This window comes from Fringilla coelebs (genome assembly GCF_963513975.1).
Source record: "Fringilla coelebs genome assembly, chromosome: 5".
Classification (NCBI taxonomy): Eukaryota; Metazoa; Chordata; class Aves; order Passeriformes; family Fringillidae; genus Fringilla; species Fringilla coelebs.
This window is the reverse complement of record NC_140033.1, coordinates 66,250,876-66,275,479: the sequence shown is the minus strand read 5'-3', so window position 1 is coordinate 66,275,479 and position 24,604 is coordinate 66,250,876. Positions and strand designations below refer to the sequence as shown.

The 24,604-nt window shown below is 38.0% G+C and overlaps 2 protein-coding genes across 2 annotated transcripts in view; one reads left to right on the top strand and one right to left on the bottom strand.

The window, feature by feature from the left end:
• The window catches only part of SMC1B (structural maintenance of chromosomes 1B), a gene marked incomplete at both ends in the record, with an annotated part of 28,323 nt that extends 17,968 nt beyond the window's left edge, over positions 1–10,355 (bottom strand). Inside the window, 10 exons of the mRNA XM_084205473.1 lie at positions 707–892; positions 1,064–1,271; positions 1,752–1,834; positions 3,620–3,760; positions 4,678–4,936; positions 5,417–5,655; positions 6,046–6,249; positions 6,975–7,087; positions 7,580–7,768; positions 10,247–10,355. Coding sequence (XP_084061599.1) covers positions 707–892; positions 1,064–1,271; positions 1,752–1,834; positions 3,620–3,760; positions 4,678–4,936; positions 5,417–5,655; positions 6,046–6,249; positions 6,975–7,087; positions 7,580–7,768; positions 10,247–10,355 — 1,731 coding nt within the window. The remainder of the gene's footprint in view (positions 1–706; positions 893–1,063; positions 1,272–1,751; positions 1,835–3,619; positions 3,761–4,677; positions 4,937–5,416; positions 5,656–6,045; positions 6,250–6,974; positions 7,088–7,579; positions 7,769–10,246) is intronic.
• A 379-nt stretch (positions 10,356–10,734) lies between these two features.
• On the top strand, positions 10,735–21,493 carry RIBC2 (RIB43A domain with coiled-coils 2; the record flags this gene model as incomplete). Its single annotated transcript, XM_084205812.1, has 7 exons — positions 10,735–10,851; positions 14,321–14,402; positions 15,802–16,146; positions 16,711–16,829; positions 18,517–18,744; positions 20,109–20,275; positions 21,412–21,493. The coding sequence occupies 7 exons, from the start codon at positions 10,735–10,737 to the stop codon at positions 21,491–21,493; spliced, it is 1,140 nt and encodes a 379-aa protein (XP_084061938.1).
• Positions 21,494–24,604: the final 3,111 nt, after the last annotated feature.

The following is a 24,604-nucleotide window of genomic DNA, read 5'->3' as shown; positions in this document are numbered from 1 at the left end:
AACAAAAGTCACTCCTGTGCTCGAAAAGAGGCAAGGAAGAGGACCCAAGGAACTACAGGACAGCCAACCTCATGTTGATTGTGGAAAACGTGATAGAGCAACTTATCCTAGAAACTAGTTCCAGGCACACAGACACAAATCTTGGGGAAGTAGTCAGCATGGATTCACCAAGTCAGTCCATGATCAGTAACAGCCTGACACAAAAGAAATTACTGGCCTGACAGATCAGGGGAGAACAGTCAGGATTATCTACCTAGACTTCTGAGAGGCTTTTAACACTGCCTTCCCTAAGATAGATCATCATGGATAAACTAATGAAATGAAATGAAAACTGTCTGAACAGACAAGCCCAAGATGCTGACTGGTAGTACAAAGTCCAGTGAGAGACCAGTAGGTAGCCATGCCAATTCTGGGATTGATCCTGTTTACTGTCTTCATTAATTATCTGGATGATGGGGAAGAATGTACCCTCCGCATTTGCAGATCACAAAAAACTGTGAGGAATGGCTGATACACCAGACAGTCATGCTGCTATCCAGAGGGACCTCAGCAGGCTGGCAAAGGCCAACAGGAACCTCATGAAATTCACTTCCCAAGTCCTGTGCCTTAACACTTCAGCTCATTCTAGTTAAACTAAAATGAGCCAGTATCAAGATTAGCAAGTGCATTAGCTTGCTGATGACAGGAGAAAGAAAAACATACTTACATCAAGGTAATCCAAAGCAAGAAAAGTTTCAGGTTCAGCTCGTTCTTGTTTTAGGAACCGAATGCAATCTCTTGCTACTTTTTCAGTGGCAACAACAATAGCAGTCATGTATTTGCTGAATACCTTGGTAACAGCAAGCTGGTATTTTTTATGAATAGGATGACACAGGTCAAGCAATCTTCCAAACTGAAGAGTAAAATACAGAGAAATATTAGTTAATATTAATACTATACACTCACGCAAGAAAAAAATTTAAGAAGATATTCCAGACTGTCCAATTTACTCCAGCTGCTTACTCAGCCTATTGCAGAACTTTTAACTCTAAAATAAAGCATTTAAATGAGGCCATTCCATTACCACAGAATCTGGATAGAGCCTTTTCAGACTTTCCAGGATCTCTGCTCTCATCTGCTCACGCCTTCCTTCATGGTAATCAATTTTGGCATTCTGCAGTTCACCAACTATTTTGTTCAAGTCTTCGTTCACTTCAGCCATCCGTATTGTAGCATTCTCAATTTCCTTAGCCAGAACTTCCTCCTGCTGTTTTTTTTCTGTTAGTGATCCACTTTGAACAGAAGCAAAAATAAAAAGCAATCACAATTTCATTTACATACACTTTCAGTATAAATGAAGATCGTTCTGCAGTCACCTAACTATACAAGCAGTAAATATCAGGCAGAAGACCCAGGAAGCAAGAACTGAGCTGTGCTAATACACAATGTAAATATTAATGCTTTCTAGAGCAGCACAACTACAAAACTCTCCTGTTTTCTTGCTCAGAATTTGTCCAATAATAGCCCCATACCCACAGTAACGTAATTTGTGAGAAATTAGAATTATAGAACCAATTCAAACAAAATATGGACTAGTCATCATACTTCCTACTTTATTTTGACAGCCAAAGTGACTGAAATATTAAGTAAAATTAGTAAGAATTCTAGTTCTTATTAAAATTTCAAAGTAAATAATTAGAAGGAAGCAGAAACCTGCTGTTTTGAAAATTAATACCCAAAAAATCCAGTTAGCTTTTAAATTTTACACGTACATGCATATTTTAGCATATTCTTCCAACTTCTCTATTCGTTTTTCATGCTCTTCTACCTGTTCCACAGTCTGTTTAATGGTTTCCTATGCAGTCACAAATAGAATGTGTTAAAAATAAATCAGAGCAAAATGACAGTTTTAAGATATACAGCTCTACATTCAGAACAAGTACTGAGACAGATCTTTTCTTCTTTGTTGCTATTTCATGGTGAAGTAACAGCATCTCTTTTGCAACAGTAGGTGCCAAGCTACACCTGAACAAATAACATAGGGAACTTATTATACCAAGGCCATTATGGAATTTTCCACATTCAGCTACAATTTAGGGAAAGCCTCTTCAGCACAGAGAATCATGACACCAACAAATAAAAAAACTTTAAACAAAGCGCCAGGAAATTATAGGTCTTGAAACAAAGAGGTGCTACTCTTGGCCCTACATCAATAGCTTTTTCCAAAGAAGTTAACACAGTTTCCAAACTGACACAAAACATCGTAGTAAAAAAACCCCACCAATGGTAAAAAAAGAATTTTCAATTACCCAAATTTATTAAAAACACATTAATTAAAGCAAGTAGAGAGGGAAAAAAAATCTGCTACCAACACAGTTTATTAAGCCTTAATTAAACCCCTGAACTCCTTTTAAAATAGTTCTAGGGATGGATGCAGGTTAACTTGCACCCACTACATTGTTTGCATATCCATATTTCATGCACTGTTAAGTAATCCTTATTTCTTTCTCAACAACACTACGGGACTTGCTCAGTTTAAGAAGCACAGGTGATGGAATTTATTTCACTTCTAGATACTACCTACATTTTTCTGGTAACTAGTAATTAAAAAATAAATAGTATTTTATGAAGAAAAAATGGATGTACAAATATTAGCTTAGCTATTATTTATATCCTCAAATATTATTTATATTCTCAAAACATATATTATTTATATCCTCAAAACATACAGACTTTTCCATAGAAGCAAGCTTATATATTCAAGAATGGGGTGTTTGGAGCTCTATCACTCATAAAGCCTCATATGGTGCATTTTTAAGCTTTCTGAATAGCAGTCTCCCTCAACCTTGACTCTGTGACTAATTGCTGAAGAAATGCATCTTGCCTCTCTAACTTCTTAGTAGGTGACAAAAATGCAAGTTTGCAAAGTTTAAAAAAAAAAAAATACAGCCAGAAAAACCAAAACATCTAACATGACAAGGTTTCCAGCAAACCAGAAACGCTACATAGCATTCTGCCCTTTTTACTTCTATCAGAAGCAAACATCAGGCATGGTAACCAAGCCAGAGTGAAAAATGCACATATTTTATTCTTACAAGTTTGGATCTGCAAAGATAAAAGATATCACAATCAAAATGACTGCAACTGTATTCACACAAAAAAGCTGCCTCTGAAGTGGTGGACACTGAGATTTTTCCAACTACAACACATTCTTACACACAACTGACCTTAAAACCATCTCAGCAAAGAGATTGCTGTGATCAAAATAGACCCCCGCAGGGTTTGAGTGTCATACACACACACAACAGCAGTGGGACACCTCAGAAAGACTACACTTACACAACCAGACACTGCTGACAGTTAAGCCAGTGTTCTGAGTACTTGTAAAATATCAGAGCCAAAGCTTTCAAACCCAAATCCTCAGTGTGGGCTCATGCACGTGATTTCTGAACAAATTTAGAGGCCATTCTGCTAAACCTGTTGCAACATGAAAACTGAGTTAACACTTCCAATGTACCTCTCTTCTGCTGAGGATTTGATTACATCAAACCACTGAACATGTTTATATACAGTTATACCAGAGGGAACAGCAGAGAGACATTTTTCTCCTAAGAACCTAATTCTAGTTTGATACAGATACCTCAATTTCACTTTTCTTCCTGCGATTAAGTTTCAGCCTTTCTTGATCTCCTTTATCCTCCCAACGAAGTTTTTCTAGCTGCTGGGCTAGTATAGCTACTTTCTTTCTTGCTATTTCCTTTAGCTCTTTGTACCGCTGTAACTGGACAAAAAGAAATTAAAAAAAAAAAAATCACTCCTTGGAAAGTGAGAAAACTCATGTTGTTACAGCCTTAAGTAACTTTACCTACCTAAATTTTATGAAAACTACCCAATTCTCCAGAAGGCTCTTCTAGCTCTTGATTGCGTTGTAACAGCTTGAATTTTTTTACAGTGTTTCAATCCAAGGCTTACACCTAACAATTCTCACAGTCTTTTTTTAATCCTTTTTTATTACTCTTATTGTTCAGGGAAGCTTATAGTACTTCCCATTCAATCTGAAGATTAACACTATGTCTTTGCACAGCCCAAAACTAGTGCAGTATTTTCAGCATTCTCATGTTATTAAAAAATTTCATATACGAAGTGGAATACAAATATTTTAAACAAAGCTGCTAAGTGATGACTAACTGACCAAATGCCTCTAAAGTGCAGTACAGGAAGATTCACAGACTAAGGCAGCAACCCTGCAGGTTCTCCACTAGTTGATCAGAAATTATTTTAAAGAGGAGACAGTGGAAAAAAGCTATCACATAGTTTTACAAACATTTGTAGCCATATGGTCAAAGACAGCTTCTTTCCAAGTGAATTAACTGCCAAGGGATGTAGCCCCTTCCTTCTCAAAGGACAAGAAGATGGTATGTACACTATCAGGTCTTTACTGGCTTTCCCGAATTGATACCTCAGATGAAAAGCCAGTTCTCAAAAATCACTCACCCTGAGACCCTGACAAACATTTTCTGTCCTACCCTCCTACAGTGTACCATGTGTCTAAATAAAACTGAGAATTTTGGGTTTGTTTAAGTTCAAGGGCAAAAAGATCATTAAAAATCACAGGTCACTGGTGAAACAAGTTTCCATATAATCAGGAGTATTTTTGGACTTCTCTAGTGAACAGTACTTTTGGGCCTCCTGGTTTACCTGACTTTCTCCCAGCTCAATATCTGCTGCTCTCTGCATTCTCTCTTCTTCAGTTTTCTCCTCAAATGCTCTCCACAGCTTCTCAATATCACTCAATTCCATCTCTAGTTCTTTTATGTTCTGCTTTTCCTTATCACAGGCTTTCTCTTTATCCCTTAGAGATTTTTTAGACATTTCTACTTTCTTGATTTGGTAGGATGTGTTTTCCTTTGCCTTTATATAGAGGGGTCTCTGCTGAATCAGCAATGCCTCCAGAGTCCTAAAAAACAAAACCAGAAACAAGCCCAAAACAACCAATGGAATCAACCACCACAAGCTCAACCAAAACTGCAAAGCCAGAGGAAAAGGGGAGAGAGAGAAGATAGAAAAAACACTCCCTCCCCCCACTGACCACATGTGCAAACAATCAGTTTTAAACTGTAAGGTTGGGGCTTACACTATGGGTATGCCCACAGAGGATTTTTTTTTTAAATCCAGTGAAAACAGTAATTTAAGAAATGAAACATAACCTCCTAAAATTTCATAGCAAACAAGTGTTTATATAATGAAAAATATAACTAGGCATGGTATAGGAGGTAAAAATCACTTCTGGATTTTACTTCAGTGAATTGCTAGGACCTGACTTCCACAGCACTGGACTATCAACCAAATTTCTACCAGGAAATGCACACCTGCCAAGCAACTCCCAGTGCAGATAATGCTTTATTCAACTATCACAGAATCTGATTGGAAAACCTACTTCATTTCTTTTTCCATATGCTGTTGGTCCCTGTTTAGTATCCCAAACATTTTTTTCTTGACTTTAAATGAATCTTCTGCTGTAGAAAGAGCCTCTTTCTTGATATAAGCCTCCATATTCTTTTCATCCAAACTGTTTTTCAGAAGGCTAATTTGTTTTTCATTGTGGTAAAGCTGAAAAAGCTGCAGCTGTATCCTTTCTTCATCCAGTTCCTTGATTAACATCTGGTAATGCTCTGCCTACCAACATTAAAATTTAATTTAGTTTATAAAAGCTGTTTTCCATCAGTAGCAGTTTAATTTCAAGGCCAAAGTGATGTAAGATGGTATACAAGTAGCTCTAATTCCAGTAATGGTCAGTTATCATTAAACTCAAATATTGAAGTCAATACTTTAATTAATTATAGTAGCAAACCTATACTTTCTTTTATTTAGATTACATGTATCCCTCTACCTTTTCAAATGATACTAAATTATTATACAGTATGCCATACTGAAAAAAAAACCTACTAGACCAAAACGAAAAGTTTGTGGGTTTGTTTTGTTGTGCTTTTATAAACACTACTGAAGTTCACAAGAGATGCAAAATCTGCCAACTTAGCATGAAAAAACTGAATAAATTTCAGTTACCTCCTCTTTTTCTATCCTTGCTTGTTTGCGTTCTGCTGCCACACTTTTTTTCTTGTTGTAATTAAACTGTGCATCCTCTTCTGCTTGCTGCATTTTCTTCTTCTTTTGTTCATAGTCCTCGGCATATTCCCATGAATTACTAATTTGTTCAAAAAGTTGAGTTCTCTCCTTTGGCTTCTTCATTGCAATTGACTCTACTGTTCCCTAAACCAAAATTGAAAAGAAATAAATTATGCAACACCATAGATCATTCTGATGCCTTATGAATTTAGGAGCATATAGTACAGATTGACTTTTGTATTTTTATTTACAGTCAACACAGCTGGTGGAAATGCATCTAGATTCAAACCCAAGGAAAAATTTCATGTCAAAATGAGGATCACCTTACCAGCCACTCAGATTTCTATAGATGTTTCTGTAAAAGGGAAAAATCCATTCTTCCTTAGGAATTTTTGTCAGCAACTCTAAGTAAGATGATTTTGTGAAATGTTATTATTCATTAAAAGCTTAAGGCCTATGTCACTACATTCTTGGAAACTGATAGCTGAATAGAATTTTCAACCCCTCAATCTTAAAAAAAATCCTTTGCATTTTCATGTGTCTTTACTAACAGGACTATTTTAAGATTAAATAACTTTTTCCCGCAATTAAATACACTAAGCATTTGTATGGACCCATACTTTTTTATATATTGTGAATAACAGAAGCACTCAACTTCTTCCAGATTAGCTTCTTTCTTACTAGTGTATGCATTTATATACAAACCCCATTAAGCCTATTTTGTAGTCTTGTACTTCTTGGTAAGGTCAACAAAAAGTATGTTGCCTTGTAGCTGGCTAAGGGTGCTCTCATTTCTAGACAAAACTGTGTATTCTATGAAATAACCTAAGAACCTTTTACTTTCTTTTGAAAGTGCCTTGAATGCTCACCTGAAAAATAAGGCAATTCCTGGCCTTGACAAGAATGCCTACTTTTTCTAGCTCAGATATGTATGCAGATCGGCTGACAGACTTGTCATTGAAAAGAAACTCAGAACAACTACCTAAAGGAGGAAAGAAAAAAAAATTACTGCTGAAAATAGCTAAACAAAGAAATCCACTGGAAAAGAGTTAAAGTAGTGGAATAATTTAACTGAGCAATTTTCTCAAAGAACACAATAGATTTCAATTACTCCTTTATTCCTTTCAGTAGTTCATCCTTTCTGTTTAAAAACTTGCTTCCAATTTTAGTACTTTCTAAAGAAACTACACCTGCAGCAAGGTGTCAGACCCCATTTCTTAGAGCCTACATCACCTACAGATCCCAAAGAAATATCTAGAGACTGATACTGAGCAAAGAACATATAATAATTTAATTACTTAACTAATTAACCCAAATATTTTTTTTCCTTTATATCACTATCTGAGGGACTATACTAATCTGCCCAACTATGAACTAATATTGGGCATCTGAAATTCTAAGTTGGGTATTTTTGGTCTCCATTTCTTTAGACACCAGACAATAAACAGTACCTGCAGCAGAATCTACTACCTACCACGGATAACTCTTGAAAATGTTTTTTCTTCCCCATCTTCCTCACAATATACAATCTTCACACTAGCTGTAGAAGAAACAGGTTTTCCAACATGTGCTCCATGAATGAGTTCTCGAACACTTTTAACTCGCAAATTTGATGTTTTTTCACACATCACAAAGCTAACAGCATCCATTATGTTAGATTTTCCTTAAAATTAAAAAAAAAAATCATTTTTGACATGACATAAATGGAAGCACTTTATTAAGAATTAAAGAATCTCGAGAATCGCAAAATTCTTCAAAAATTCTATTTCTAATTATGTATTTTTTTATTCTTTTAGGAAGAAATTCTTCTCTCTGAGGGTGGTGGGATAGTGGTACCAGTTGCTCAAAGAAGCTGTGGATGCCCCACTCCTGGAAGTGTGCAAGGCCCAGCTGGATGGGGCTTGGCACAACCTGGTGTAGTGGAAGGTATGATGGAGGGTTAGAACTAGATGAGATCTGAGGTCCCTTCCCACTGAAACCATTGTGTGATTTTATTGAGGAAAAGCTGTTGCACATAATAAACACATTTTTAAGATGTAACACACTGGCAGCAGAAAATAAGCCTGTCTGTAATAAAAATTATGACAAAACTGATTTATTTTTTCAGCCTTATTGGAGAAATCTTTTGTTTTTTACACAGGCTTCTCTTAGAGGAGTGTGCCACATCACCCTCCTTCCTTGGCAGTGTGCTTTCTGGAGTGAAGTGAGGGAAGTTTATGACATGAACACTCCATCCCCAACTTTTCCACTGCAATTCCAGTCTCCTGAAAAATACTAGCACCTTCCCAGATCCATTCACCACAGCAACAAAGCTATCTGGTCACAGTCCTTCAACAAAACCCCTCCTAATGAAATCCTCTTTATGTTTTATCCCTTTAGTTTTGAGCGTTTCTGCTGACAGCTTAATTACTTTCAGTCTTCAACCTTGCTACTTTGAGAGTATTTTGACTTATTCTCCAAAGTATCAGAAAAGCAAGAACACTAGGAGGAACAGAGAGAAATAAAAATACTCAATTCAGAATTGCATAATATTCACACCTTTTATTCCCTGGATTCAGCTATAAAATGTACTCAGATTTAACTGAAAAAGCACCTGGAAAAAGTATCATTGTTCTGGGACTTTACAATACAGAACAGTGGGGATAGCACGAGAAAGAACATGATTACAATGCTAAATATATTCAACTTACATTCATAGATTATACTTCAATCAGGTAAGGAAACTACAGGGTCTAAAAATCTGAATTATACACTAAATCGAAACGAAAGTGAAATGTTAAACCCATCCTTGTTGTTCTGTTAAGGCAGCCCTCACCTCCTATCACTTTGATAAACAGACATAAAATCCCTTTTATTGAGCAGAGCTTTCTGAAGCAGAGATCAAATTTTAAGAATGTGAAAAATGCGTATTTTATTTGGCTTTTTGCAAATATTAAAATGAATATTAATTGTGTTATGTTGGAAAGTTATGATGTTTTAATTTCTTATAATTAATTTTTAATTAAGTAGTATTAATATGAATTAATTTTATTATAGATTTTATAATTAATTATTAATTTAATGTATTCATAAGGTAGTGTGTTAAATATAGTTTTAGGTTATAACATAATGTTAAAATAGAAACTATGCTATGTAAGATACTTTTTTTAAACAAAGGACTTGCAGCAAGATGGCAGCCACAGGACACCTAAATCTTTCAGAGAAAAAGAATTTATTGTCCTCTTATAAGAAGAAACGAACTTCTTCCCGCCTCGCTTAGTCCTGAAGACACCGTTAGGATTAAGAGGAAGAAGTTGATGATGACCAGACAGACTCTTTTGTTTGAATGGAATTTATGCATCATTTATGTTGTATGAACATGCAACAAGCTACTGCTTTTAAGGGTTAATCCTCTGTTTACGTGTGTCCTTTTTCGGGCTTATTTTGCCAGAAAAAGGTACCCGGACGTCCATAACTCTGTTTCTATTGTCTCATATTGTCCTAATCCAAATTTTTATTACTCAAACTATATTGCTATTTTCATAACCATTTTATTATTATTAAACTTTTCCAATTTTAAAAACAAGTGGCTGGCGTTTTTCACCACGAGGTTCCAGCACCCGGGATCCCAGGGCGCTGCTGCCCCTTCAGAGCCCCGCCGGCGCCAGCCCCGCTCCACGGCGGCCGCCATTTCGCAGGGCCGCCCTCCCCTCCCTGCAGGAATCGCAGCACAGCCCACAGACTCCCGTCAAGAAGCAGGCTTCCACCGGCACAGCCCTCAGTATTAGAATAAAACCATCCTTACGTGATCTTTGTAAGCTGAGATAGCCAAAGCAAGCTGTGCTGTTTGCAAACTAGGCTTTCTGCTTAAGCTGGAAAGCACCAAGTCAACACAAAATTAAAACTCCATGAATCCCCTTTCTCCCTCCCAGCCTGCTCCTGCCATTCCATGCTGGAAAAACCTACACTTTCAACTAAGAATTACAAAGCAGCTAAGAATTACAGAGCCGACGCTTCCTAGGCGTCATTTATACTGCCACACCTTCAGGTGCACAAGGAGATTTTCAGCAGGACCGCGAGGCTAAATTCCACCAAACTGAGCCCTCAATGCTGACAGGTCGATGGAGCAGCTGCCCCCTGCCCACACACCCACCCGCAATACCTGAGCCATTGGGCCCGATGATGCAGTTGAACCTCATGAAGGGCCCGATAACCTGCTGCCCCCTCCACGACTTGAAGTCCTTCACCACCAGCAGCTTCAGGTAACCCATCCCCGCGGGGAGCTGGGGTCAGGAGCTCCTGAGCTCCGCACCTCAGCCCCCTCAAAAAGTCGACGCCAACAATACTTCACCAGTAGGTTTACCGACAAAAAAACCACCCCCACCCCACAATCCTCTTCCACGATTTTATCGCCTCAAAGCGACGAGCACGCCCACCCCGCCCTCACAGCCTGCGCGCCTCGTGTAGCGGCTCCGCCCCGCGGTGCCGCTCGGGAGTCGCCGCTCCCGTTCCCATCGCGACGGGCCGCCTTGTGTCCCGGCTGGCCGCTGCCATCGCGACGGGCCGCCTTGTGTCCCGGCTGGCCAGCGCCGCTGCTCCCGGTCACCGCTTTCAGTCCAGCGCCGCCGTCCCGCTGTTCCCTCCGGCACCATGAGCGGGCTGGGGCCGCAGCGGGAGCTGGAGGAGGCCGCCGCCCTGGAGCGCCGGCGGCGGCGGGAGCTGCTGCGGCGGGGCCGCATCTTCAACGCACGGATCCGCACCATCGGGGTGAGGGCGGGCGGCACGGGAGGGAGGGCGCCGTGTCCCCCCGGCCTTCCCAGGAGTTCTGAAGAGAACGGCCTAACGCGGGGAGGGAGTGCCGGGAGGGAAGGGGCGGCTGAGCCGGTCCGAGCGGGCCAGGAGCGGCACCCCAGTGACCCCTCCTCAGGTGTGTGTGTGAGGGGGAGCAAGCAGGAAGGGAAGGCCCAGATGCAACTTTTAGAGTGGCTTTTAAAGTTACCGGTGAAATAAATCATAGAATATTTAGGGTTAGAAGGGACCTTTGAAAATCACCCATTCCAACCCTCCCAGCTGTAGCAGGGTCGCCCAGAGTGGGTGACACAGGAATGTGCTCAGGTGGGTTTGGAATATTTTCAAGGGGTAAAACTCTGTGACCTTCCTGGGTAGCTGTTCGGTGCTCTGCCACCCTCGATGTAAAGAGTTACTTCCTCCAGTGAGGCAAAAGTTCCTGTGTTTTACTTGATGGCCATTGTTTCTCCTGTGTCCCTGTGCCCCACTGCTTTGCATTCAAGGGCAAGGTGTCATTGCCCCCTAAGAACACAGAGAGATCAAGCCCTGTGTTGTATCTCTGTGTAGTAGTACTTTGATGGAAGCCAGGAGCTTCCAGAGTCAGTTCATGTAATGTGGCTAAAGCAAGTAATTGTTTTTTACCTCTCTGCTCTGTAATACTGCCCTTTTGTGCTTAGACCTCACTAGAATTGATGCTGTGGGAGATTTAGTGCTGTAAGTGTCCTGCAATACGTCCACATTTTGCATCAAACAAAATAGGATAGATCCATCCTTGTTAATATATATGTAATTAATTGTTGTGTCTGATTTTTCTTGGCGTGCATGTGTAAATGTGAACACACTTCAGGCTAGTGGATTTTCTCCAGAGTTTACTCTGCAGTTTGCATCCTCAACGTCAGGAAATAATGTGCTCTATACCTATTTGACTTTGGATGCAATAGTATTTTGAATCTCCCCGTGATATGTCCAAAGGCCCACATTAAGATGTTGTGAGCATGCATGGAGGGAAGAGTGCTGTGAAGTGATTTCATTGAACTGGTAAAATTGCAACAGATGTCATTTGGATTCTCTTTTCTTAGGTACAGAAACATTTCCCAAGTCAGTGGAAAAGCATGTTCACCTTATCTCTGACAGGACCTTGAATTTATTCTTTTCACTCTTATGCAAGAGTCATTGTATCTGCAAGAGTCTTGTATCTTCCATGCTGAGCAGTTAGCAGTTCCCACTTACTGAACATGACATGTATGTATGTCCACCTGGTACAGCATCCCAACACGCACCAACAATATACTTGAGTACCCAACAATATACTTCAGTGGAAGGACCTAGTAACATTTTTTTAGCAGTTGTGATATGGATTAAGATACTTGAAATTTCTTCATCAGAAACACATACTTTTCTCTATGAAGTGGCTTTTCTAGAGCCTTAACAATGAACTGCAAACCATAAATTCTCAGTTAATGAAATAGCTGACAACTTACATATCCTGGTGTATTTTATTGAGCTGTACTGGAGTACACCATCCAATGGTTTTACCCAAATACTTTTGTAGAATTGACTTGTTTTGTAGAACTGACTCAGGCAGGTTTTGATAGATCTGTTTACATTAGAGAAAAATCTAAAATGAAGGAGAGTTCATCTGGAGAATTTTGATTAGCAGCTTATTTTGATTTAACATCATTCAATGTACCTGAACAATGATGCTGACCGAAGGGACTGTTCTTATGGTTTGAAGTTAGGCCAGGTCTGAACAACAAAGAGCCAGGAAATCCATACAGAGAGATTCTCTATCAGTATTTCTTTGTGGTTTTATGATTCTTTGCTTCAGTTCTCTGACCAATTTACCTGGGTGGCAGTCACTGAGAAAATTTAAAAATCAAGAACAATATTTGACTTAGAAAACAGAAATCCTAAACCAAGGTTTGAATATTTTAAAAATACGGAGATAATATACTGGAAAGCAGAAGGGGAACCCAGATTTTATATTTTTTCCTTGATTGTTACTATTTTATTATTACTTTGACTTCTGTATCTGTTTTGTCATCTGAGTAATGTAAACATAAGATAATGCCCTCTTCACTTACAGATTGAAGAATCCTCAGTAAATCGCTGATTTTTCTAAAGAGATCAGATAGTAATCCAAATGAAAAATTACTTTCAAATGGCATGTAAACTTTATTCATAAATAGAACTAGTTTAGAAATTAGCTGCCTCAAACTGTTCATAGATTTCTTATTTAAATGCTGTAAAGTGAAACCTGTAGTTTTATGTGACTGGGAATGTCAGTTTTAGGGATGTTTTTGTGTCGAGTGAAAGTGTTTTGAAGAGGTCAGAGCCAATAGTGTAACACAAGTCGATACACTGACCTGCCTCTATTATTGCCAGAATACTAAGAACTTGTATTGAATTTCTCTTAACAGTATTTCCTGTAGTTATATTGTCAGCCTGGCTTTCACAATGATACCTCTGAAAGAGCTGATATTTAGTGTCCACACCACCACTGTTTTTGGAGGATAGAATTCTCGATGGTTTCAGCCTTGCTTAACAGACTTACCTCTTTGCTGGATGGTTCTTGTCAGTAGTCCTTTACAGCACTAGCCATGCACATTTTCAGCTGTGATCTGTTTCTGTTTTCATCTGAATAGGTTTTAGACAAATGCTATTAAAATTGTTTATCAGATTCTTGAAGATTTGTCATTGAATTTTTGACAAAAGTTTTAAGGCCATTAAGTGACTTGTCAGTAAAAAAAAGAAAATTAGTAAAATCCATGTTTCTGCCTATTAATTTGCCACAATCTGCCAACAAATGTGGGGCCACATTCTTTTGCCCAAAATGGAGGTGTCTGCTCCCATTTGATGATGTGCCCTATATTATCCTCTGCTCAGGTCCCACTTGCCATGGTTGTGGATGTTTTGTACCATATCTGTCAGCTCATCACAGATCCTCTATCCTTCGTGCATTTTGGTAACCATGTGAATTTCTCTGATAAGACAGGAAACATTTTCATTCCTTTTTTATAGTGAACCCTTTGTATTTTTTTCAAATATGAACTATTACAACTTCCTGTCATCTTTACTGTTAAAATACTTATGTGCTTTATAAATGAAAGCAGAACAATAAAATAAAATTGCCAGCTGTAATGGGGAAAACATAGTCTATGTAATGCAAATGAAAATATTTATAGCTCTATGAATCATGTAAATGTGGTGTTTTCATCTGATCAGGTGCAAGAACATACCTATCATTATTAAAACAAAGCAAACAAACAAGAATATTTCTGTTTCTGGATATACATTTACCTACATTAGAAATGTGTATATATTCTGGTGCTAGTGGGGTTATATCTGTCTTGTACAACTGTGAGTCCATGTAGCTTGACAATACCTGTTTTAATTGTTCAAACACAGTATCTCCTAAAGAGCTGCTTTTTTTTTTTCATTTTAATAGATTGATAAAGATGCATTGGATGCGCAGGTCAAGGAGAGGAAAATTCAAGAAGCTGCTGAAAAAGCAGAACATGAGAGATTTGGTATATTCCTAGATACTGTGATATTTCTGTGAATACTTAAATGTTTTAATCCATTCCTTGCTTTCTTTTATCCCTTCCTATATTCTCTAAATTCAGTCATCCAGTTTATATCCTATTTATGCTCATACATCTACATTGGCACAATATGTATTCTCTTGTTACCTTAAGATTTCTATTGACATGATTAAACTGGGATACATTGCCTAATAGGCCAGAATTTTCAGTGTTTTCTTTTAAAGGTATTGACAAATAGCATAATTTAAAAACCTGAATATACAGCAAGATTAAAAAAAAAAATTATTTACCACTGTCCTTTTCAGTATGGTAATAGCTAATCTGTTTTAGTTGCTTTTTTGTAGAGTGAGCTTATCTTTTATCTAGCCATTCTTCCATAGAATATATGGATTCTGTGGAATCCTCTCTAGGTTGTTATTGCTGGAAGTATGAATCATGTACAGTAAGGCGATAAGAGGAGTCATTGCTGAGTCAGAACTTGCAGCCACACAAATATTTCATGCTGTGCCCTGACCTCAAACTCTTTGTGGTCTTCCATGCCTGGGATGCTTTCCTGGGCTATCAGATAAAAGGGTCCCACAGCCTGAGCTCTCTGTGTGCCTCAAGAGGAGCTAAAATGGAGCTGCCACTTCCATCCTGTGCTTCTACTATAGCTGCTTGTGATTTTCCTGGCTGGAAAATACACCTGTCAGCGTCTGACTCTTGGGAAACTACCAGCAGCAATGTGGAGTCTGGCAAAAGAGGAAATTATCTTTTCTAGCAAATTATCTTAAATAAGTGAAATGGCTAATTGGGTGGGAATTTTGTTCTGTTTTTTTAAAAAATGCTGGAATTTTTTTAGTTCCATTTAAATGGGCAGGAGCTTTTAAGCTGTTCAAAACTTAATGCCAGCCAATGATTTAAGTGCTATGGTTAGAAAATTCATTGGAACTATGGAAGAGCTACCTATATTCCTTTCAGTTGCAGCCCAATTTTGGTTTGCTTCCTGGCAAGCAACAATGTATTTCAGCTGTAGCTGTGAACTAAGAGTAAATGGGAACAACTGATTTACTGTACATTTCTTGTGTAGCAGGTTTTCACCAAATAAAATCTCATAGTTCTGGTACTTATTATTGTATTTGTTTCACATGCACATATTTCATTGTAACATTAATAAAATAATATATACCTAAAAAGCTGAAAATATTTTATAAGTAAATATTACTAACATTAGAGTGTTTTCTGGGCTGGTACTTGTGGATCAAATACTGTCCTAAGGCATAACAATTTGAAGACTTATATTCTGTGTATTCATCTTGAAGATTTTATTTTCACCTTATGTGTGTACTCCAATGACTCATGCACCTCTAAGAGTTGTGGTTTCATTGTGTTCATTTTTGTGTAGCACATGACATGAAGAAAAATGACAAGCTCATGTGTCTGCTAGAAGAACGCCAGAAAAATGAAATCAGAGACATCAATAGGGCTCTAACTGAATTTCATAAGAATTTTCAGAAGCCAGAAACAAGACGTGAATTTGACCTGAACGATCCACAAGCCCTAAAGAAAGACAGACCTGCTCGAGTTTCAGATGATGATCCTCGGTGTACTGTCTCTGGCATGCAGAAGTTTATGGGTGAAGACTTAAACCATGATCAGAGGATGAAGTTTCAAAAGGAGCAATCAAGGGAGTGGTTTCTTCAGCAACAGAAAGACTTAAAATCTGCATTAGCTGACCAAAAATTGGCAGGTAACAAAAAAGATAATGTAGTTTTAATCTTCTTTTTCTGAAGTTGTGGTGTATCTGATGAAAATATGGTATTTTATATTTAAATTACAAATACTAGACCAGTTAGAAATACTAGACCAGTTTTTACTTTATAAGCTTTAATGTATTCACTGTTTCTCTTAGGAAGTCTCTGTTTCATAACACGTGATTGTAATATCACCCAGGTTTCATTTCTGGTTTGTGCCTCCAGATGGTATGCTTACTTCATCAGGCCAAACTGTCCTATCCCTAGGACAGAATGTCCTAGGGCAGAAAAAAAAAATACTGATTTTTCTTTCCCAGCTTGTCATGAAACATTATTTTCTGCAGTACTTAACATACTTCTTTCACTTTACCACTAAGTGTTTAGACAAGATAGGTTACATATTAAACTGATATCCCAAGGTGGGCAGCTTTGATGGTAGGATTTGGAAATAGTTACTCAGCCTGCTGTATCTGTAGCTCCCCCTGCCTCTTCCCCTGCTTAACTCATATGGCACATCATGTCCATGAATATTGACTATGTTTTATTTGACTCTAATTTAGATGATCTTTATGACAAGTTTAGGATTGAACTTGACCGAAAGATTTTGGAAGAACAAAGAAAAGAAGAGGAAAGCAGGCGTGCTGTTTGTACAGCTACTAAAAATTTCAATAGAATCCAGGTAAATTAGTACTTAGTTGGTTTGTTGTTTTTTAGAAAATGGGGAGACAGAGAAGGAAAATAAGATGCACAAAATGAGAATGAGTAGTGATATTTTCAATGGGGGTTTCTTATCACCTGACTTCCAAGGCTGTTTCAGCTTGGAACAAGATAAATTTTATGGACTTTGCCAAGTGAACAATCAATCCAAGGATTTAGATGTCTTCTATCTAGTTATCTTCTGCCAAAATTGTCCCTCCTGGTTCTCAGCTTGCTGACTGGTGGGCAGAAACAGCACCCCAATCATACCCCAGGGGTATGGCAAAAGTCTCTTATGCTCTTTCTGGGTTTATATCAGTCCTCTCATACTCTCATGGTGTATGTCTGCTTTTCTTTGCACTTGTGTGGAAACATTGCTAACAGTTGCTTTTTGTCCATATTGTTTACATTAAATTCCCCACAACCACTGGTTTTGGCTCTTGGGCTGCTTCATGGGTATTTGTGTACAATGTCTCTTGGTTGTTTACTGACCTTACTTTGGAACCTTAGTACCATTACCTGTCATGCTCTAGTTCTTCATCTCACTGCAAGGGGTTTTCTTCTTTTCTGCTTCCACACACAAAGGGCTACATGGATGCTATTAGCTTGGTTAAACTATGTTTGTTGTGACTTAGCTTTAAATGTATTTATCACATCAAAATAAACCACATTAGAATTGCCTACATTAAGTATAGTATCTTTTGGTTTAGCTGTATAAGCATGCAAGTCTTTAATGTTGCTTGAGCCTTTTGGGGGGCATTTATCATATAATTTTGTTTATAGACAGTCCAAGTTAATTGAAAATCAAAATCTAAAAGTACAGGAGCAGGCCGTCCCCTGTGCTCTGCATGCCCTAGCAAGCAGGTTTCTCTCTGTCCACTGGATGCTGGAACCAGGCTTTGTTCCTGATAGTTTAGTTTATGTGTTACAGAAGAATGAGATAGTATTAGAAATGAAAAGTGCATAGCATTATCATTCTTATTCAAATTAGTTTACTTTGTGTAATTCTTCTTTGAAATGTAATTATGTTCAGTAAGATCATTGTATTTTATTCTGGAGTATTGTAAAGGGAAAATTTCCTTTGAGTAGGAGACTGTCTTGTCATGAACATTTGGAACAGTGATTTCCATAGAAAATGCATCCTGTGATCTCCAGTATTTCAGATACAATCATGTAATATGATTTAGGTTTGCATTTTGTATCAGCAAAGAGAATCAAGGCTGCATCTTCAGACTTTGATTGGACATCTCCTGACTCCTCTTTTGAGGGCTTACCCATGCTTTTCACCTAGATTCAGTGTGTAATATATAAATCAAGTCTAGTGATTTGAGATGGTAAATTTAATTGTAAATTTCTTCCATATTGTGTCTGTCTGCCAAATATATACTGGTTATTTACTTGAGGATGAATGTGGAATTATTTTTTATTTCATTCTAATTATAAAACAAAGTTATTTTTCCCCTATATGTGATATGACAACATTAAAGAACTGTTTGATATTAGGGTTTTAATCTTGATCAATAAGACAATGATCACTTCTTGTAGGTGATGGTTTTGACAACTGTATGCAGGTTGGAAAGACATCTGTTATGATGTATTAACATTTTTTCATCCCTTAGTTCATATTTTTCTTGGAAAAAACATCACTCCTGTCTTTCCATTGAATTTAGGCTGCTGAAGTAGATTATAAAAATGAATTGGAAAAGGCTCAAAAAATAAAAGATGACATGGATGAAATTACCTGCCTCCTTCGAGGAGACTTCCTTTCTGAAAACCCTGACCAAGCAATCGGTCCAGGGGGTAAACATAATGTGCTGGTGAATCGATGGAAGGGAATGACTCAGGAGCAGCTGATGGCAATTCGTGAATTTCAAAAGGAACAAGCTCTGGAGAAACAGGTATTTAGACTCACATGCATTGTTTGTTTTCTTGGTTGTAATAATACTACAGACAATCTTTGTAGAATAAAAATACCATTGCTTGCCCTGACATGCCAATATGAGACTGTTTTTTCCATTGATCTGCATTTTACCCAAACTTTAATCAGTCTAACTGAACATAGTACCTCTGAAGCACCTGGGACATGTCATGGAGTAGGCTGGAGCCCTGGAGTAGGACTGGGAGAAAGGTTGCTGAGGAGCCCAGGGCCAAGGGGATCTTAGGGCATGGCCCATGATGGTCCAGCTGAGCAGCAAAGTCCTGCCCAGCCCGAGACCCAGGCTTCATGAGGCAGTTCAGGACCTGAGAGTGCACAAGCTGCCTGCAAGGTGTGGGCTACTCTGTAGGGGAAGAAGATCCAGGAGCTGAAGGTAAAAGCAGGGCAGGCCAAAGCAGTGTTCTCATGCTTAGGGTGCCCAAGCAAGGCAAATAGAGCAGGTCCAGTGACCTTGCTCATGCATATTTCAGAGACCTAAAAGTTCATGAATGTAAGAATGTGATAAAGTTTAATTTCTACCATTCCAAACAACGATGAGCCATGCTGTAAAATAGAATTTCAATGGTAATGTTTGCTGCTCTAGAGGTGTATAGAAGCAGGCAGTAAAAATGAAGACATCTAGGCTCCTATAAAATCAAGAGTGTCCAGGCGTAGATATTGTGAAGTAGGAAGGGACTTGCCTCCCTTGTGCAGAGGCTGCATTTATGAAAGCTAAGGAATAGTGTTTGATTTTATCTTCTAGTCCTTACAATACCATAGGCTTTACTATATTTTACCTAGTACTGTTATTAAAGCTGAAGGTAGAATTGTCATTTTCCTGCCTCTCCTATTACTCTGAAATGAACCCATTCAAGTTATTAGGCTGGCTGAAAATGAGTACAACCAAGAAAAGCAAGCTTTTTGCAGGCCTGATTTTTTGTTTCTGTTCAGTGGAGTGTCAGACAAGAAGTGAGGCAGAGGAAAAAAGTTTCTACTCATGTGGTGTTCATGGCTTCCCTGCTATACCAAGTTAGCCATATTATAAGCCATACTGATGTCTGTGCACCTCTTGTTTCAAGAAATTTCAACTCTTGCTAACAATAATTAAAAAAAACCCAAACCTGTTGCTGCGGTGGGTTTTTACAGAGAGAAAAGAATAGCTCTTTCATTGGCTGTATCTTGCTTCTGCCTGGTTTAGAAATCCTTGCTCCCTTCTCCCCATTCAAATGCTACCCCTAGTGTTCAATAAAGGCAAGCAAGTTTGTTTGGATGAACTTACCCATGAGACTTTATATACACAGTTCCATCTTTGAAAGAGAGAATGAAGCCTTTTTCTCACTCCTGTAGAGAGCAAGGGAGCAGGAGCGCCGAAGAGAGGCAGAATGGGACAGGCAACGTCTGCAGGCTGCGAGAGCCCAGCTGCTTTGGGAGCGGCAGCAGCAGCGGCAGGATCAGGTACAGCGCCGAGATTTGGATGCCGTGAATGCAGGGCTCTCTCAGGAGCAAAAAGCAAAGTAAGTACCAAGCCAGCATTGTTCAAAAAAAAAAAAGCTCTTCATCATTATTAAGCCAATAGCTTGGCTTTCAAAGAGCTCTTTTGACTTGTTCTGTTCGTAACTTTTTTAATACACTTGTTACAAGTTCATGCTTTGAAAAAAAATGAACAATTTGCCTGAATTACTTAATTATTAAATAATTTAATTATTCCAGTATTATTTAATCAATCTTCCAAGAGTAGGTTTTGAGTGTTACTGACTGACATGAATGAATTAGGACCTGGAATTCTTAAAAGCATTCCACTGACAACAGACTGTTTATATAGATGGCAAAATAGTGAATAAATATAATTAGCTATGCATAAAACTATATTATGAGGTGAAAAACCATTGCATGTTTCTTTAATTTATCTTAGTTTTCTGAAACAAAAAAGGATGAACTGCCAGTAGAGCTGCCAGTTTCTGATACCTTAGGGTTAAGCTAGCAGCACAAACAGCATTTCCCTTATGTATGACAGAATGAGATGATTCTTTAACTAACTACTGGATGTGTCTTGAAGGGCAGTTCTTGTGTCTGCTTTTATGGGAAAGGAGAAGGAAAATACATGCAGGAAAAGAAAAATAAACATAATGATTTGGTGTTCTATTTTCCAGTTTTTTGGTTTTTTTTTTCTTTTGGGCATGAATGCAGAAGCACAGAATAGTCAGAGTTGGAAGGGACCTAGAAGGATCATCAAGTCCAGCTCTTAAATGAATGGCCCATATGGGGAATGAACCCTTGACCTTTGCATTATTAGCACCATGCTCTGATCAACTGAGCCAGTCTCAGGTTCATATATACCTTTAGCAAATGAATTTCCAATACATGATGCCTTCTTATTATGAAAACAAAAGTTTGGAATTGTGTTAATTCAGGCTTTTTTACTCTTGAGATTTCTGGAGGGATATTTAAGAAAGAAAAAACCCAAGTTTGCTATATTGAGATGTGGCATATATTTTGCAGAACAAATTCTAGTTACATTAAATTCCATTTCTAATAATTTATGAACATTTATAGGTGTTAGTGCATTATATCTTTTTTAAATTTCTCAGGCTACTTCTGAATAATAACAAAAAAATTACTAATGGCTTTAAAAAAAATTATTTATTTCTAGGAACATTTATCTTAAAGAGGAAGAGTATTCAAATATCCCAACAGAGGAGTTTTATGCACAGTTTAATACAAGCACCCGGTGATGATCTGGATGAATCAACCAGAATTATACAGAAGTATGTAGACATATTAAAATTTTCAGTTGAGCAATCCTATGTTTTATTGGTTTTATCTATTCAAACATGTATTCAAACTAAAGTACAGATTTGTTCTAATAAAAGGAAAACATTGTAATAATTTTTAAACATGATTGTTGTTCTGAAAGGACTAGTAGATTCAGTAGTAGGTTGTTTGACTCTTGTGTCTCAGGCTTAGCTGTAATGTTTACATTATTCATGCCTATAGGAATCAACTTCTGGAAAGAAATCTGAATTTTAACTACAGTGCTGCTTTATGCAACTTGGCCAGAGGGGAATGCTGCCTCCCATAGACCACAAGAGATGCACTTCTCTGGGAGGGAAGGAAGATGACCTAGACAGAAAATTTTGTGTTGGTTTGTTTGTGGTTTGGTTTTTGTTTTTTTTTTTTTTTTTGGATTTTCTTAAAGCAGAAAACCCAGCCAGACAGAAAGGCAAGAAAAAAGGAAGTGGTCAAGTTGGTCAGAAACGTTGTGAGCGTTGGGAATAAGGAGAAAAGAGTTCAATAGTCATGGAGGTGATTAGTGCACTGAGGCATGGCACTGAAACAGAATGTGTGTTGGAGTTAGTGTGGAAAAGAAGGGGGGAAAGTATTCCTACACACACCCTGATGCTTTGGAAGTAATGGAGGAGGTCTCAGGTAATGTGCTGCTGAAAGAGAGTGGGGACAATTCACAATTGTGACAGAAGAGGGGTAAAAAAGCAGGTGTGCACCAAACAAAGTCAAGGAGAAAAATCTCAGCTTGTGCAGGGCAGTTCATGGAACCTGTGTACTTCTGTCTTCATGGTGACAGTATTGACTTGGCAATTAAAGAGCCAGTCATTGGCATTTGAAAATGGGCAAGCACAACATAGGGGAAGAAAATATGGAGAAGCAATGTAGGAAAATAACTGCATAAGGGAAATGGATGGTGGAGCTAACAAGGAAATTAAATCCAGAAGAGAAAGAGCTGAAATGGAAAGGACTGCAAAAAGATCTGAAAGAGGAGAAAAAATTAGTCAGATGAGAGATTCAGCTAAGAGTCCAAGACATCTAATATTGTGAACCTTAAATAAAAATAGAGCCCATTTATGAAAACAGATCTCAAACTGTAATTTGCCAACATATAGGACATGAACCTGATGAAGTTGGCTTGGAGTCCTCTGATTGTTCTTTGTCTCAGCAATAGTGGTAATGTTTGGTAATGAATTTTGTGGTGAAACAGGTTGAAGATGCCTCCACCAAGCAAAGGAGGAAAGATGCTTAAAAAAACCCAAAGGCTGAGGTAAACTTAAGTTATTCTTATCTGTGTGAAGATAATGAAGAATGCATGGCTCTTGAGATATTAGTAGGAGGATTTAAAAGATGCTTGAAGGAAGCATTTCTTGAAAGGAGACTTTTAAACAGGTCTGTTTGCTCAGCTGAAGTAGTGCCCTGTGGGATCACACTGATAAAATCTTGCTGCCTGATTCAAAACACTGATTAAAGAGGAGTAGCATTTTTTTGATATGATTATAGAAATTGGATTGGGATCTTTTTTTGTTCATTGACATGTGAACTAGCTAATTATATATGTAAATGAGATGTAATTTTTTTCTGTCTCTCATTGATAGTGATAGCAATGCATAGTTAAGTCTTGGAAATTATTGTAATTGGTGTGAGCAAATGAGTTTGAAATTCTGGGTATGGTTCCCCTTCTTCCATTCCTTTCCCTAAAGAGGGACTAAGAAATTTATCAGAATAAATATCCAGCTAAGCCATCATCTTCTCCAGGATGGGGGCAAACTGTCTCAAAGACTTCAGAGCTATAGCAGGTGGTTGTTATTGCAATCATTAATGGTGATAAAAACCCTTTGCTTTTTGAACCCAGGTAAATAAATGCACCAGCCAAGATGTGTTTCTGCAGACTCACCTGGCATCTTTGAGCTTCACTTGCTTCTTAGTTATCTTTTTATGAAAATGTTTTTAAAAGGTGAATAGCTGTTCCTCATATTTTTAAAGTTGTTTTAGACTGCTGTGACATCACCATTTAATTTTCCCTTTTTATAGGCTGAAGAATCCTAAGTTTGTCCAGTTTTTCCTCAGTAGAAGTTATCACACAGGTTTCTCAGTCCTTTTTACTGACTTCTGTACTTTAAAAAAATGACTATATAATCTTTTTGAGATGAGAGAGTCAGAAGATTGTGTAATAATGATATTTTCTGGTTAATTTCTATTTTCCATAATGCAAATATTTGTGTATTTCTATAGAATTCTAACATTGGGGTTTTTGGCCATTGTTTACCACTGAGAGGCATTTTCACAGAATTCTATAGTATCTCAAAATATCTCAGGTATATTTTTTTCTTCAGTTGTATCAACTAGTTGACGTCCCCCAAAATATATGCTTAAAATTGGGGGGAAGGGGATAGTAGTTCTTGGTATGTGTCACTTTTGGGTTTTCCTGTATCAAGCTTCATCTAATATTTTATGTCCCCATCACCCTTTTGCTGCACAGGTAGGTTAATAGGATCAGGAAAGTGTATGATCACATTTCCTTCCTTCTTTAGGATATTGAATAACATTTTACCCAGGGCTCGTGGGACTTAGCAATTTCCCTCCAAAGGGAAGTTTCAAAGGGAATTTTTATTCTGTGCAACCTGTTACTGTCTATTTTGTTACACTCTCCTGGACTGTCTGTAATCAACACAACAGCTTGAAACTCTACCACTAAGTTCCATGTAATACAGTGTTCTGGTTTGGAAACATCCCTACTCCCCACCACTGTATTTTTTGTGTATTTTTTGTGAATACACAAAAAATATCTTCAGCTGTTTGCTCTGACCCTATTTTTTCTGATGCTTTAAAAAATTTTTTCTCCTACAGGATTCTTTTTGAGATCATCTGCTTATGAGGTATTCAGAAAGGAAAATAAATAGAAATATAAAAATTTATACCTTTTCTTTAGAGATCCTTACATTTTATTTTTGGTCTATGTTATTCAGTTCTGTATCCAACTTGCCACAGTTTGACTTCCCCTCTGCTTCTGGCATGGACCTTTGGAGGAGTTGACTGCTTCCTTGGAAAGGTTTACTCTG